This window comes from Thamnophis elegans, chromosome 15 (genome assembly GCF_009769535.1).
Source record: "Thamnophis elegans isolate rThaEle1 chromosome 15, rThaEle1.pri, whole genome shotgun sequence".
Taxonomy (NCBI): domain Eukaryota; kingdom Metazoa; phylum Chordata; class Lepidosauria; order Squamata; family Colubridae; genus Thamnophis; species Thamnophis elegans.
In genome coordinates, this window is record NC_045555.1 from 2831517 (window position 1) to 2844291 (window position 12775).

The 12775-nt window shown below is 45.0% G+C and overlaps 1 protein-coding gene across 1 annotated transcript in view; it reads right to left on the reverse strand.

The window, feature by feature from the left end:
• Positions 1-12775, reverse strand: part of PRKCZ (protein kinase C zeta) — a 73943-nt gene that overhangs the window by 21952 nt on the left and 39216 nt on the right. The window contains exons 7-9 of the mRNA XM_032231843.1: positions 12568-12653; positions 3371-3502; positions 597-678 (exon numbers count right to left, since the gene is read on the reverse strand). Of these exons, the coding sequence (XP_032087734.1) occupies positions 597-678; positions 3371-3502; positions 12568-12653 (300 nt within the window). The remainder of the gene's footprint in view (positions 1-596; positions 679-3370; positions 3503-12567; positions 12654-12775) is intronic.

Here is a 12775-nt window from a genome sequence, read left to right on the forward strand (position 1 = left end):
GTAGGTAAGTTATTCCACTGATTAATGGTTATAACTGTGGGGAAGTTTCTCCTTAGTTCTAGGTTGCTTCTCCCTTGGTTAGTTTCCATTCATTGCTTCTTGTCCTGCCCTCAGGTGCTGTGGAGAATAGCTTGACTTAGGATCTTAGGGATCAAAAAACCCCAGTTACAGTAACTGGTCTAGGTAAATTTCTTTATTTGATTGATAACCCAGCGGAAGACAATGTATTATATTATTTCACTGACCTCCACATCAGCCTCCTTAATCGAAGCTGCCTGTGGACCAAATGGTTGGATCTCCCCATTTCTAATCTTACACTTTTAATTACCACGCCACACTGATTGACAGTCCCAGAATAAACCCAGGAAGAAACTTTTATAAGTAATTGATTTTGCCATTGGCCTGGGAAGTGATTCCACAGCTGTTCTTCTTCTTCTGCATGGCCCCCTTGAGAAGCCTATCAATTAGTCATTGTCCTTGGGGGGGATGTTCTGAAATTTGAAGAATGCTGAACGGGGGAATCCCTGAAAGGGTTGTCCTTTTATTTTTATTTTTTTGCAACATCTTTTCTAGATCGAGAGGTAAGTCGTACTCACGTCCGTCTGTTTCTTCTCTGGGGACATCAGCTTCATCATTCTTATCATCTAAGTGAGGTTCCTGGGAAGGCATCACAGAATCCTGAAAGAATACGGATCTGTTAATCTGCCCGGGAAAAGTGATTTATGACGGGCACTCCGTGAAGAGTTTTTGATGTTAATTGAGAACCAGGGATAAACGCGTGTTTCCTCACCCCCGCTTCATCAGAGGAATGGAAAAGCATAGTTTTTTTTCACATCACGCAATGGACAGATCAAGGTAAGATGTATCTTAATATTGAACTGTATGTTTGCTACTGAGAATTCCTGTTAATAAATTCATCTGAGAGACACCAATCCTAAAGCGTGAAGTTTAAAGCTGACTGGCCCCTGGCATGGTTGCACGCCGGGTCCAGAACAGTGAAACAGTTCCTAGGTCTTTGGTAAGGACTCGAGCTGTTGAGCTACCAACCAGCCCCAAAGGCTGTGAATCTCACCAAAGATTAACATAATAATAACAACAACAACAACAATAATAATAAAGGAACAGGGTAATGGTAGTTATTCCCGAAAGCCAAAAAAACATTGGACTTAAAATATTAAAAACCAAATTTCAAAAGCGAAAATGGTGGGGGGAAAAACAACTTTTGTTGTAGGATGGATACAACAAGGCTTCCCTGGTATCTATGTCATCTCTCTGATGGTCAAGACAGCATCTCAATTTCAGGCTGGGATCATTTGTTAATCTAGCACAGTGTCCCTCTATCTCAAGGGGTCGGCAACCTTAAACACTCAAAGAGCCACAAAGGTCCTAATCGGAAGCCCCCCTTTCAATTCTGGAGCCAACTGTAAGTCCGGTTCCCCCACCATAGAGTCTCCTCCTAGTGCGGCGTCCTTTTTCCTCTACCTGTTCTAACCGAAAGCCCTATCAATTGTGGAGTTGACCAGCTACAAGGAGCCGCAGCAGGGAGATGAAAGAGCCACATGTGGCTGTAGAGCCACAGGTTGCGGAACCCTGCTCTATCTCAGCCACTTTAAGATGGGTGGACTTCAACTCCCAGAATTCCACAGCCAGTTGAGGAACATGGTCTAACACCATTTTGTCTGTGAACGACAGAGAAGGATTTTTCCCATCGTTTCCTATGTAAACCTTTGAACTAGAAAGTCCAACAATTTTCTATTTATGAATTACCATATTTTTCGGAGTATAAGACGCACTTCCCCCCATAAAAGAGGGTGAACATTTGGGTGCATCTTATACACCAAATGTAGCCCCGCCCACCCCTCAACCATTTTCAGCCTCCGCGTGTCACGTTCTAGACCTGTTCCAGGCTGCAGGGATTGCCACAGTCCATTGTTACCTCCACACATTGCGATTTTGGCTTATGTGTCTCGTGTTTTCGGCCTCCAAACACTCCATTTCAGACCTGTTCAAGGCTGCGGGGATCCCTGCCACCACCAACCCCCCCGCTGCCTGGAACCACCCGAAAATGAGACATGCAGAGGCTGAAAACGTGAAGCGCAGAGGCCAAAAACCCGATGCGCAGAGGCAGCAATGGGCTCTGGCAATCCCCGCAGCCTTGAACAGGTCTGAAATCGAGAGTTCGGGGGCTGAAAACGTGAGGCACGGAGGCAGCGATGGTCTGTGGCAATCCCTGCAGCTGCAACAGCTGATTTGGGGGTATTCCGGGAGGCCGATCCACCTGCCAATCAGCTGCTTGTGCTGAATCAGGCTGCAATAATGTGCTGAAGCTGAGCTGGCTGTTTGCTGTTTGCTACAAGGACGCCAGCCAGAAGAATACCGATGGATGCTGGTAGGCAGAGGGAGAATTTTTTCCCCTCGTTTTCCTCCCCCAAAAACTAATGTGCGTCTTATACTTTGAAAAATATGGTACCTACGCCTAGCTAAAATAAGTACATTTTGCTGTATTTCACCTATGCCACCAGAAATAAATTTCTTTCTAAGGTTCTTTGGGGCAAAGAGTCACCCCACCAATGGTGGGTTCCAGATCGCATTGCAACTAGTATGATGCAATGGGGCCGGGCGTCCACATGAACACACGCACCGCGTGCATGTGTATTTACCACCCATGATGCCTCCGTGACGCTCCAGCTGCTTGCCGGAATGTCGCGCAGGCACTGTAAGCTTCGTGCGCATAAGCCCCAAACAGGTCAAATACAGGTAAGGCATGTGGGCCCGCGGGTCCTATGAAGCACCATACCGGAACAGTACCTGGTGCTCCCAGCAGGCACCAGTACGCCCGTACCAGGGCGTACCGGTCGTATCCCACCACTGCACCCCACATACAGCACTGAAAAGTATATAAAGCTGCGATGTGTGTGCAGAAAAAGCTTCAAGGCGAAAAAAATGGCTGCAATCCATTTTGTTTTCTCACTTCAGAATTATTGTGTTTTTCCTCGTCAGAAAAGAGCAGTTAGACTTATATACTGCTTCATAGGGCTTTCAGCCCTCTCTAAGCGGTTTACAGAGTCAGTGTATTGCCCCCAATAATCTGGGTCCTCATTTTACCCACCTCGGAAGGATGGAAGGCTGAGTCAACCCTGAGCTGGTGAGATTTGAACAGCCGAACTGCTGAACTGCAGTCAGCTGAAGTAGCCTGCAGTGCTGCACTCTAACCACTGTGCCACCTCGGCTCAGAGGAATGAAGGAGTGATTGATCCCACACACACAAATCAGCTGACCCGTCCCGAGCCTTGACAGCGGCGTAACCTCTGCTCTCGTTGTAACTGATACAACCCAGCCAAAGCCTTGGGCAAGGAAGGGTCCAACTTACCATATGCCTTTTGCAGGTCAGTGGGACAAGAACGTGACAACGTTTATGGACCAGCAACTTGCAGTTGATGCACTTGTAACCTTGTCTTCCTAGACCCCATATCCTTTCGCTGCACTGGCCGCAGTATGCTCTCTGGAACACAAAGGGGAACACTTCGAAGCTTAAGACACCCAGGCCTCCAGGTAAACAAAACCACATTTCGAAAGCGAAAACGGTGGGGGCGGGGTGGGTGGGGGGAAACAACAGCCAAAACTTTTGTTGTAGGATGGATACAACAAGGCTTCCCCTGGTATCGATGTCATCTCTCTGATCGTCAAGACAGCATCTCAATTTCAGGCTGGGATCATTTGTTAATCTAGCACAGTGTCTCTCTCTCTCTCAGCAACTTTTAAGGTGGGTGGACTTCAACTCCCAGAATTCCACAGCCAGCATGCTGGCTGTGGAATTCTGGGAGTTGAAGTCCACCCACCTTAAAAGTTGAGGAACATGGTGTCAGCCTCTGCCTTGCACGCTTGCTATCGCGGCTGCCATAGTAATGGGGAGGGTGAGGGGCTCCTGGTATTTGGGAGGGGAAAATGTGCGGATGGAGATATCCCAAGAAGGGAGTTTTGTTCTCGCCATCTTCTGCGCGGGCTAATGGCTCGTGTTTGGGTTTGGTCAAGGCCAACTGTCTCTGCACACCAACTGGATGAGGCCACTTGAAGATGCGCCCCACAGGACACCTTTGGGAGCTGGAGATTGGACACTGGGTTGGGGTAACTGGGGGGAGGGATTTGGGTAAACGTTTGATATATACATGTTCACACTTTTTTTTTTTTGCTTCAGATCTTCGCGGTTTTCATTTCCTGTCCAGTAAAGGTACATTTTTTTCCTAATTAAATGGAGTTGGGAGGTTTTCTTTCTTGGATTTTGAATGAGGCACACCTGATGCATGGCGTAGCACAGGGATGGCAAACCTTTTCATCACCGAATGCCCAAACCAGAACATGTGTGCATGCATGCTTGCCAGTCAGCTGGTCTTTGAGCGTACCGGAGTGCCGAAGACCAGCTGGAACTGCGCATACGTGCAGCGGAAACCCAAACACTAGGTGGCGACGTTGCACATGCACACAGAGAGGGCTCCACGTGCCACCTCTGGCACCTGCGCCATAGGTTCGCCCTCAGGGGTCTAGCACCATTTTCTCTGTGAACGACAGAGAAGGATTTTTCCCATCATTTCCTACTTAAACCTTTGAACTAGAAATGCCAACACCAAATCTAGCCAACTTTTGAATAGGAAGCAGATAGAATATAATAGGTCCACTCCGAAAGTCTTCGTCTTCTTCATCCGTTCCAATCTTCAACAAACCAAAGGAGACCTTTCCATTTTCACCTCGACAGTAGCCTGAACATGAGAATTCAGGACAAGGGTTTCTGAGTGGAGAGGTAACTTGTTAGTCCAACCACATGGTGACTCACCTTTCTGCTTATTCTTAACCCACCTGGTGTCAGGCCCTCTTTTGCATTGAGCCTTCGGACCTGCCACAATTACTGCTGTGGGAAATTGGGAAGGGGGAATATATGGAGTGGGATAGATCTAGTCAAAATAGCGTTCCTTTCTCAGAGAGTCAGGGACATCTTGCCCTGCGTCTGGAGTGGCGTGACTGGGAGGCATCTCCTGTTTTGGATGGTGTCTGATTGGGCCATGTGATGGACATGTGGGTGCTGGGCAGGGACTTGGGACTTTCATTTGGGTGGGGAAACCTGGAAGTTTTCAGATTCTGGGTTTTCCCCACATGTGCCAACATGACATCTCTAATAAAATGGAACTTTGAGGAACCTCAAGCCTCAGAACTTTCTTTCAGTGGAGGTATTACTGACACCTGGCTTGTAAAGTCAACCAAGTTCATTCACTCATTCACTCATTCATTTTCTTCTATAGCCATCCAGCTCAGCCAAGTGACTCTAGACTCTTTTTAGAATAGAATAAGAGAGTTGGAAGAGACCTTGGAGGTCTTCTAGTCCAACCCCCTAGCTTAGTCAGGAAACCCTACACCATTTCAGACAAATGGTTATCCAACCTCTTCTTCAAAACGTCGAGTGTTGGGGCATTCACAACTTCTGGAGGCAACTTCTGTTCCACTGATTAATGGTTCTAACTGTCAGAAAATTTCTCCTTAGTTCTAAGTTGCTTCTCTCCTTGGTTAGTTTCCACCCATTGCTTCTTGTTCTACCCTCAGGTGCTTTGGAGAATCGCTTGACTGCCTCTTCTTTGGGGCAGCCCCTGAGATATTGGAAGACTGCTATCCTGTCTCCCCTAGTTCTTCTTTTCATTAAACGAGACATCTCCAATTCCTGCAACCGTTATTCATATGTTTAACCCTCATCACCTTTATTGCTCTTCTCTGCCCTCTTTCTAGAGTCTCAACATCTTTTTTTACATTGTGGTGATCAAAACTGGTTTTTGTGAGTTTTTAAAATCTTGGATACTACACAGAGTTGTGAGATGCAATGACTAAGGGTCTTTAGGTAAAGGTAAAGGTTCCCCTCGCAGTCGTTCCTGACTCTAGGGGGCGGTGCTCATGTCTGTTTCAAAGCCAAAGAGCCGGCGCTGTCATGTCACCCCTGGTCCTTCTTTTCATTAAACTAGACATACCCAATTCCTTCCTATGTTTTAACCTCCAGTCCCCTAATTGCTCTTCTCTGCACTCTTTCTTTTAATTCTTGTTAGCTAGCATTATATCTGTTCTATGTAAAATTTGCAACAAAACAAAACAAAAAAAACGGCCATTAAAAATGAATTCTTTGGTGCATCAAATCTCGGTTTGCATGCATCAAAGCCGGAGTAGTTCACTCCCTCGCATTTATGGCGAGGGAAGCCGTTCGTTTATTTTCCTTTGCCAAGCCCAGAGATGGAAAAACTCTTCACATGCTCTGCATTAGCTGACAGAAAGTGCTCTGCCGAGAGAGTTTGCAATGGGAAAGGAAAGGAGGAGGTCACCCTGAGAACGGAGACGTGCATTAGATCCAATTGTAATCACGGAGAACCATTTTTCCGCCCTGAAGGGGAGATGGGTTCTTTTTTGTTGTTTTTTTCAGGTCACTAGTCGAAGTAAATGCCTTCCCACTGTTAAGATTGTGAGAGGCTTAAGAAAAAAAAAATGTGCCTCTTGACAGAAGTGTGCTGGCCGACTACGAAGTGATTAGCTTTTGAAGCAGATAATGTCATTTCCGCTTTGGTCTGTCCCTTAAAATCCCGTTGGGTAGGAGTGGCAAACAGAACCCCAGTAAATCGATTGATATAAAAAGCATTTCCCTTCCTCCCCCACGTAGCTGCTCTGTAGAAAAATATCCCCTTGGTTTAATTTGTAAGAATTTGCACTGAGGCAAAAAGAAGAAGAAGAAAGGATGACCCCTTTTCAGGTTCTGTAGACTCACACAGCTATCCCCCTCTGGGGAAGTCTTGAGAACAGCTCCTTGATGGATGTTACAAGGAGTTGTAACAGTTGAGGAGGGCCGTGACAGTTCCTCTGGCAACCGGCTTGCTTTTACATCCTAACCGAAAACTACAATTTTGCAAACCAGAGCTGCAGTGTTGTTTTCCTTTTAAAAGGCAAACAGATTCTTGCGCATCAAATGCTGAAGAATTCCCACGGAGGTGTGCTAAGAATCAAAAGGATCTGATTAATGTAGAGATTTTTTTTTTAACTTAGCGGGAGCCTTTTATAAAGCAAGAGATCTCAAAGGGAGTTTAGCTCTAGGTTGAGGATCTGAGGGGCAGAAAAACATACACTCATTAATCCTGGAAAGTGTGTGTGTGTGTGTGTGTGTGAGAGAGAGAGAGAGAGAGAGAGAGAGAGAGAGGGAGGGAGGGAGGGAGGGAGGGAGGGAGGGAGGGAGGGAGAGAAACAGCCCATCCCAAGAAGCTGGCTGGCATGAACTAATGGGACCAGCCACCTATAATCATCAGTGTTAAATTTTATTTTATTTCAATCGTTTCCTGGGCATGGATTGCAAGGGAAACTGGCTACGGAACTATATTACCATAACGGACGTAATTCAATGTTACGGCTTTTGGTTTTAGAGCAAAATATTGTCGTCTTTTAAAATAGTTGCATGAAATGACCTGGAAATAAAAGATTATGGTAACTAACCTGCTATGATCTGGATATGTTTCCTACATAAAGGCAAGCTTTATTTAGTTATTGTTCTGACTGAGGCTTCCCAAGAGCATGAAGCAAACTCCTGGTCCTGACAAAAACCCCTTTTATGAATTGATTGTGAATTCTGCTCATTCACATCCAGCAAAATCTTTCCAGGGAGGATTTACAGTCACAGACCTTATCTGGCTTGGAGAGCCGCCAGGCTTGGCAAGGAGTCTCAGAGAGGCACGAACCAATGAAGTGAAGTAATTATCTCCTGCAAACTCCACTCCCGTCGCTCTTTTATTCCCTCTGGGAGGAGCCGTTCATCATCCACTTGTGACCTTACTCCCAAGTCAACTCCTGTTCTTTAGCCGTTCCCTTCGTCTGGCAATTCTGCGCATGCGCACACTGGGAAGAGGCTCCAGCTATTCGTCTGCCTCGCTGATGTCTGACTCCGAAGGCAGTTGATAACTGGCATATGGCCCTGGCCCCCTCTCTGCCTCTAACACCAAGCCCTCTTCAGAGCCTTCCCCAGACTCCAGGACTGGCCCATCTTCCTCCCCAACCTCCTCACTGTCCGAATCTGCTGTCCGCTCTGCTGTCCGCTGGCAGCCACAACAGTTATGATCTGTGGAGTCCTTGCTGTTCTCTTAGCTGGATTGGTTTCTTACTTAGATATAATCCCAGATCAATAAGTAAATCTGTGGCTAAACGTTTGGTGATAATAATCTAACTTTCCTAAAGGAAAGCAGTAAGGGGAAAAAAATAATAACACCTCCATTTCTCTGACAGATAAATCTCATGAAGTTTTTGAAATGTTCCTCAATTCGAATCCATCAATTTCTCACGGGGAATGCAACAAGATCACTTTAACCTCCCAGCAATTTTTGTGAAAGTGAAAATTTAATTTTCTTTTTTTTTCCAATTCTTCTCCCCACCGCCACCTCAAGACTGAACCTCATTTTTAAATGTGTTAGTGGAGTCCTCCTACTTTGCTTTGTCCACAAGTCAGAACAGAATTCTCCATTGTAACTAACTTTGAAAGAGAGCAGTGTTCAAATCGACTGGACGCAATCTGACTTCCCTTATCATTTTCCCCTTGTGAATTTCATTTCATTTCACATTCATTTTTATAAAGCTCCGGTCAGATTATTTATTGAGGATGTGAATGGTGTTACACTGTGAGTTTGGATTTATAAACCCATCCAATCCAATGCTTAAACTGCAGGCAAGGAAATAAAGGCCCATTAATGAATTCTAGAATTCTTGCTGAATTTTAACTGAATTATATGCCCTCGTATCCATCTTAAACTATGAGCTAATGGGATCAGGACTTTCCTGGCTCTTTTACTAAGCCAAATAACATACCCAAAGTTGGGAAGGGGGAGAGAAACAGATTGGAAAGTAAAGGTTCCCCTCACACATATGTGCTAGTTATTCCCAACTCTAGGGGGGCAGTGCTCATGTCCGTTTCAAAGCCGAAGAGCCAGCGCTGTCCGAAGATGTCTCCATGGTCATGTGGCCGGCATGACTCAATGGCAAAGCCGCACGGAACGCTGTTCCCTTCCCACCAAAGGTGGTTCCTATTTTTCTACTTGCATTTTTTACATGCTTTGAAACTGCTAAGTTGGCAACAGCTGGGACAAATCACGGGAGCTCACTCCTAGGGATTCGAACTAAACTTTCTGATTGACAAGCGCAGTGTCTTAGCCACTGAGCCACCGCGTCCCTACAGGTTGGAAAGTGAGACTCAAAAAAATAAGTAAATGTTAACGGTTCTCAGTGTTAAGATTTTGCTCCAGTAAAATGATGGATAGATTATCAAGAATTTCAGTGTTGTATTTTTTTTTTGGGGGGGGGGGGGCTGCCGCTCTCCTACGTGGACCAAGGAGTTTACAACATCCCAAATTTCCTGACTTTCGAATCCCCTCGAAATGAGAATGAAGGCCAATTGACAGAATGGAAAATTATACATAATTGAGGCCATTGTCCAATTGCAGCTAAGCTCCCCGGCATAAAAAGTGTTTTTGTGCCTTTGCAAAAAAAACCCAAAAAAACACCCTTAATTTTCTGGCGACGAGAGCAATCAGAGGAAGAGAAGCGCCTGGCTGAGTAACCCTCAACCTCTTCGCACAAGTTACTATGGCCCAGTTCACACATCTCCCCCACGCCGGCGTGTGGGAAGCCACTTGAAATGGAACTGAGTGGGAGAGCAAGTGTTTTCAGCAAGCCCGGTTTATGTGGCAGCTGCTCCACACGTGGTCTGGGCCATGCCATCGGCGCCGTGGCAGCCCACTGAAACCGCCCAGGCTTTGCAGAAAGCAGTTCTACGTCAAGAAATCGAATCGTGAAAAGCTGCCCAAGGGCTTTCACTGAATTTGGTTTTTTTTAAAATGAAAACATGCCCGAATGATCGGCTTTTAAACGCCCATCATTAGATGGGACTTGATTTTTGCAATGTTTTGATTTTGCCACCTAAGGCGCTTTGATATGGAGATGGGAGGCGTGCACATTTATTTATGCAATAAATTAAATGAACGTGCCATAATAGTTGATCAAGGGAGCGTAGGACTTACTACAGAATTTTGCAGGGGTTCCCTTCCATTGTCAAAGGAAGCTGTGATTTTCCTAGGGTTAGGGATGGGAGAAAAATAAAATACCCCACAGACTTGATGATGTTTAGATTTCTATATTATTGGGGGAGGGGGGATTGAAACGTACAAGAGAAGCCTGACCCAGAGGGAGCTTTGACAGTATATCTGCTATGCCCCCACAAACCTATTAGCTTCTTTTAAAAATTGCGAAACACCCCCTCCCCCAAATTATTTGCAACTCCCGCCAATAACTTTAGGGTAATATTTCAGCCTTAATAATTTTTAGTCTCTTTAGTATTTAGAATAGAATAGAATAACAGAATTGGAAGGGACTTTGGAGGTCTTCTAGTCCAACCCCCTGCTTAGGCAGGAAACCCTACACCACTTCAGATAAAGGGTTATCCAATCTATTCTTAAAACTTCCAGTGTTGGAGCATTTACAGCTTCTGGAGGCAAATTGTTCCACTGATTAATTGTTCTAACTGTCAGGAAATTCCTCCTTAGTTCTAAGTTGCTCCTCTCCTTGATTAGTTTCCACCTATTGCTTCTTATCCTGCCCTCAGGTGCTTTGGAGAATAGCTTGACTCCCTCTTCTTTGGGGCAGCCCCTTTATGAGACTCTTGCTGCAACAAAGTAATCCTTTTGTATTCTTTTCAAAGTCTTGTTTTCAATAGAAAAGGTTTTTTTTCTTTTAAAAAAAAAGACTTTGAATTTGATAAAATAAAGAGCAGACTGAGACAGGAGACCTTAAACTGCCAGATGTGGGCAGACATATATGATGTAAGGATGCACTAGAGGCCCAAATCTTCCTGCAATTTAATTATGGCCCTGTTGTGATGCCGATTTAATTCCTTAATTGCTACTGTAGCGGATCCTGGAATCGGACGCGCCCTGCGTGGGGCTTATTAAAATGAATAGGTAGATGAGCCCACAGGTAGGTATTTGTTCTGCAGGGGAAAAATATTTGCAATGTACACATTTGATACAGAAACTTTTGTTTTTCTGGGATGTGAGTTTTGACTTGCCCCAGTTGGATTAATGCTTGACTGAATGCTCAGTCAAGTTTCCTTAGGCACACATAATTAGCTGCGCTTCTAAGCCAACCAATATTATTAAAGAAACTCATTTTTAGACATCTTTGTGCCTGGCAATCTGATATAGATGCATGAGAGGTTTGCAAAATGGAGAACGTTATTTTTTTAAAGAAAAACTAGACACCTGAACCTAACAGCTATGAATTCCAATAAATACATTTCACAATAAATCAGGAATAGCTTTTTCTCGACTGCTTTAATTAGATCCCCATTAACTGCTGGAAACATTGCTCAAATCCATGGGTTTTAATAAGATCGACAGTAACCAGATCCAGCTTTCATGGTTTATGGCTTTTCAAAGATGGGTGATTCAAACCTCCTGCCTCAACTGCTTCCTAAAATATAATTTTAATATTAAAATAAAGGCATATTCGCGTACGACAATCCTCAGGGACCTTTACGCGATCCAGCTGTCTATATATCAAAACCAGAAATCAGGAAAGATTCCAGTCACCAGGAATGAGATTAAAAATGTGAGCTGCCATTACAAAATAATAAATCTAATTCTGCTCCGAACCCCTTCAACGGATGGAGATTTGCATCAGAGATAACAAGTGTGTGTTTGTGTGAGGGCATCCACACTAGCACAACAGCCTCCTCTTGTATCCAGAAGTAGTGACGGCCATGCCATCCTGACAATTAAATAAACCTTTCGTCCAACCCTTTCTCAAAATGCACAAATCTTCACACACACACACACACACCAAAAAAAATGGATTAGATACTGATTACAGTCTGCAGCATTAAAGGGATGGGTTAAGAAGGGGGGTAGGGGAAAGCTTTGCTTTATAGATGAAGTCAGATCTTAAACACAGCTGTGTCTCCGACACACACACACACACACACACACACACACACACACACCACTCCAAAGATAGAAATATTTATGGTGCCGTTAATTAGGTCACATCTATTTAGCTCCCCATGCATTTTAACAACAACGCTGCTAAGCATCGTGAGGCTAATCCAGAGAAACAATAAGGGTAAGAAAATCCATGTGTATTGGGAGAGTAGATATCTCCACAAGCTGGAAAGCCAGCATAATATATAAATATATATATATACACATATATATTCCTCTGAACATAGCAACCCACACAAACAAATACATTTGAGGGTTGGGGGGAATCATGTTCGGATTTTCTCCCTCCTGAACTGCAAGCTTGTTATTCAATCACTGTGTGTAGCTTAAGCTGAATTGATTCTTTCTCCCCCTCCCCACCCCACCATTTCCAGGCCAGGAGAAGGATTTACCTGGCAGGAAAAGCAGCCCCTGTTTTTTCTCTCTTCCCCACCCATCCCCTTACCCCCCCCCACATGCACACACTTGCCTCCGGGCGGCTCCCCCCGCCACCTCCGGCGTCTCTTTCGGCCACAGTACTCACTCTGTTAAAGCGCTTGGCTTGAAACAGATGGCCATTCACTCGGTACAGCTTCCTCCATCTCCTGGCGCCCCGCCGGTAGATTGATTCTGAGAAGGATATTAAAAAGGTGTAAAGCAGGAGCATATTATTAATCCGTCCCTACGGCGAGCTGGCGGCCTCTGGATTCGGGGCTTCTCCGAGCGCGGTCCGACAGAAAAGAGCATCGCCT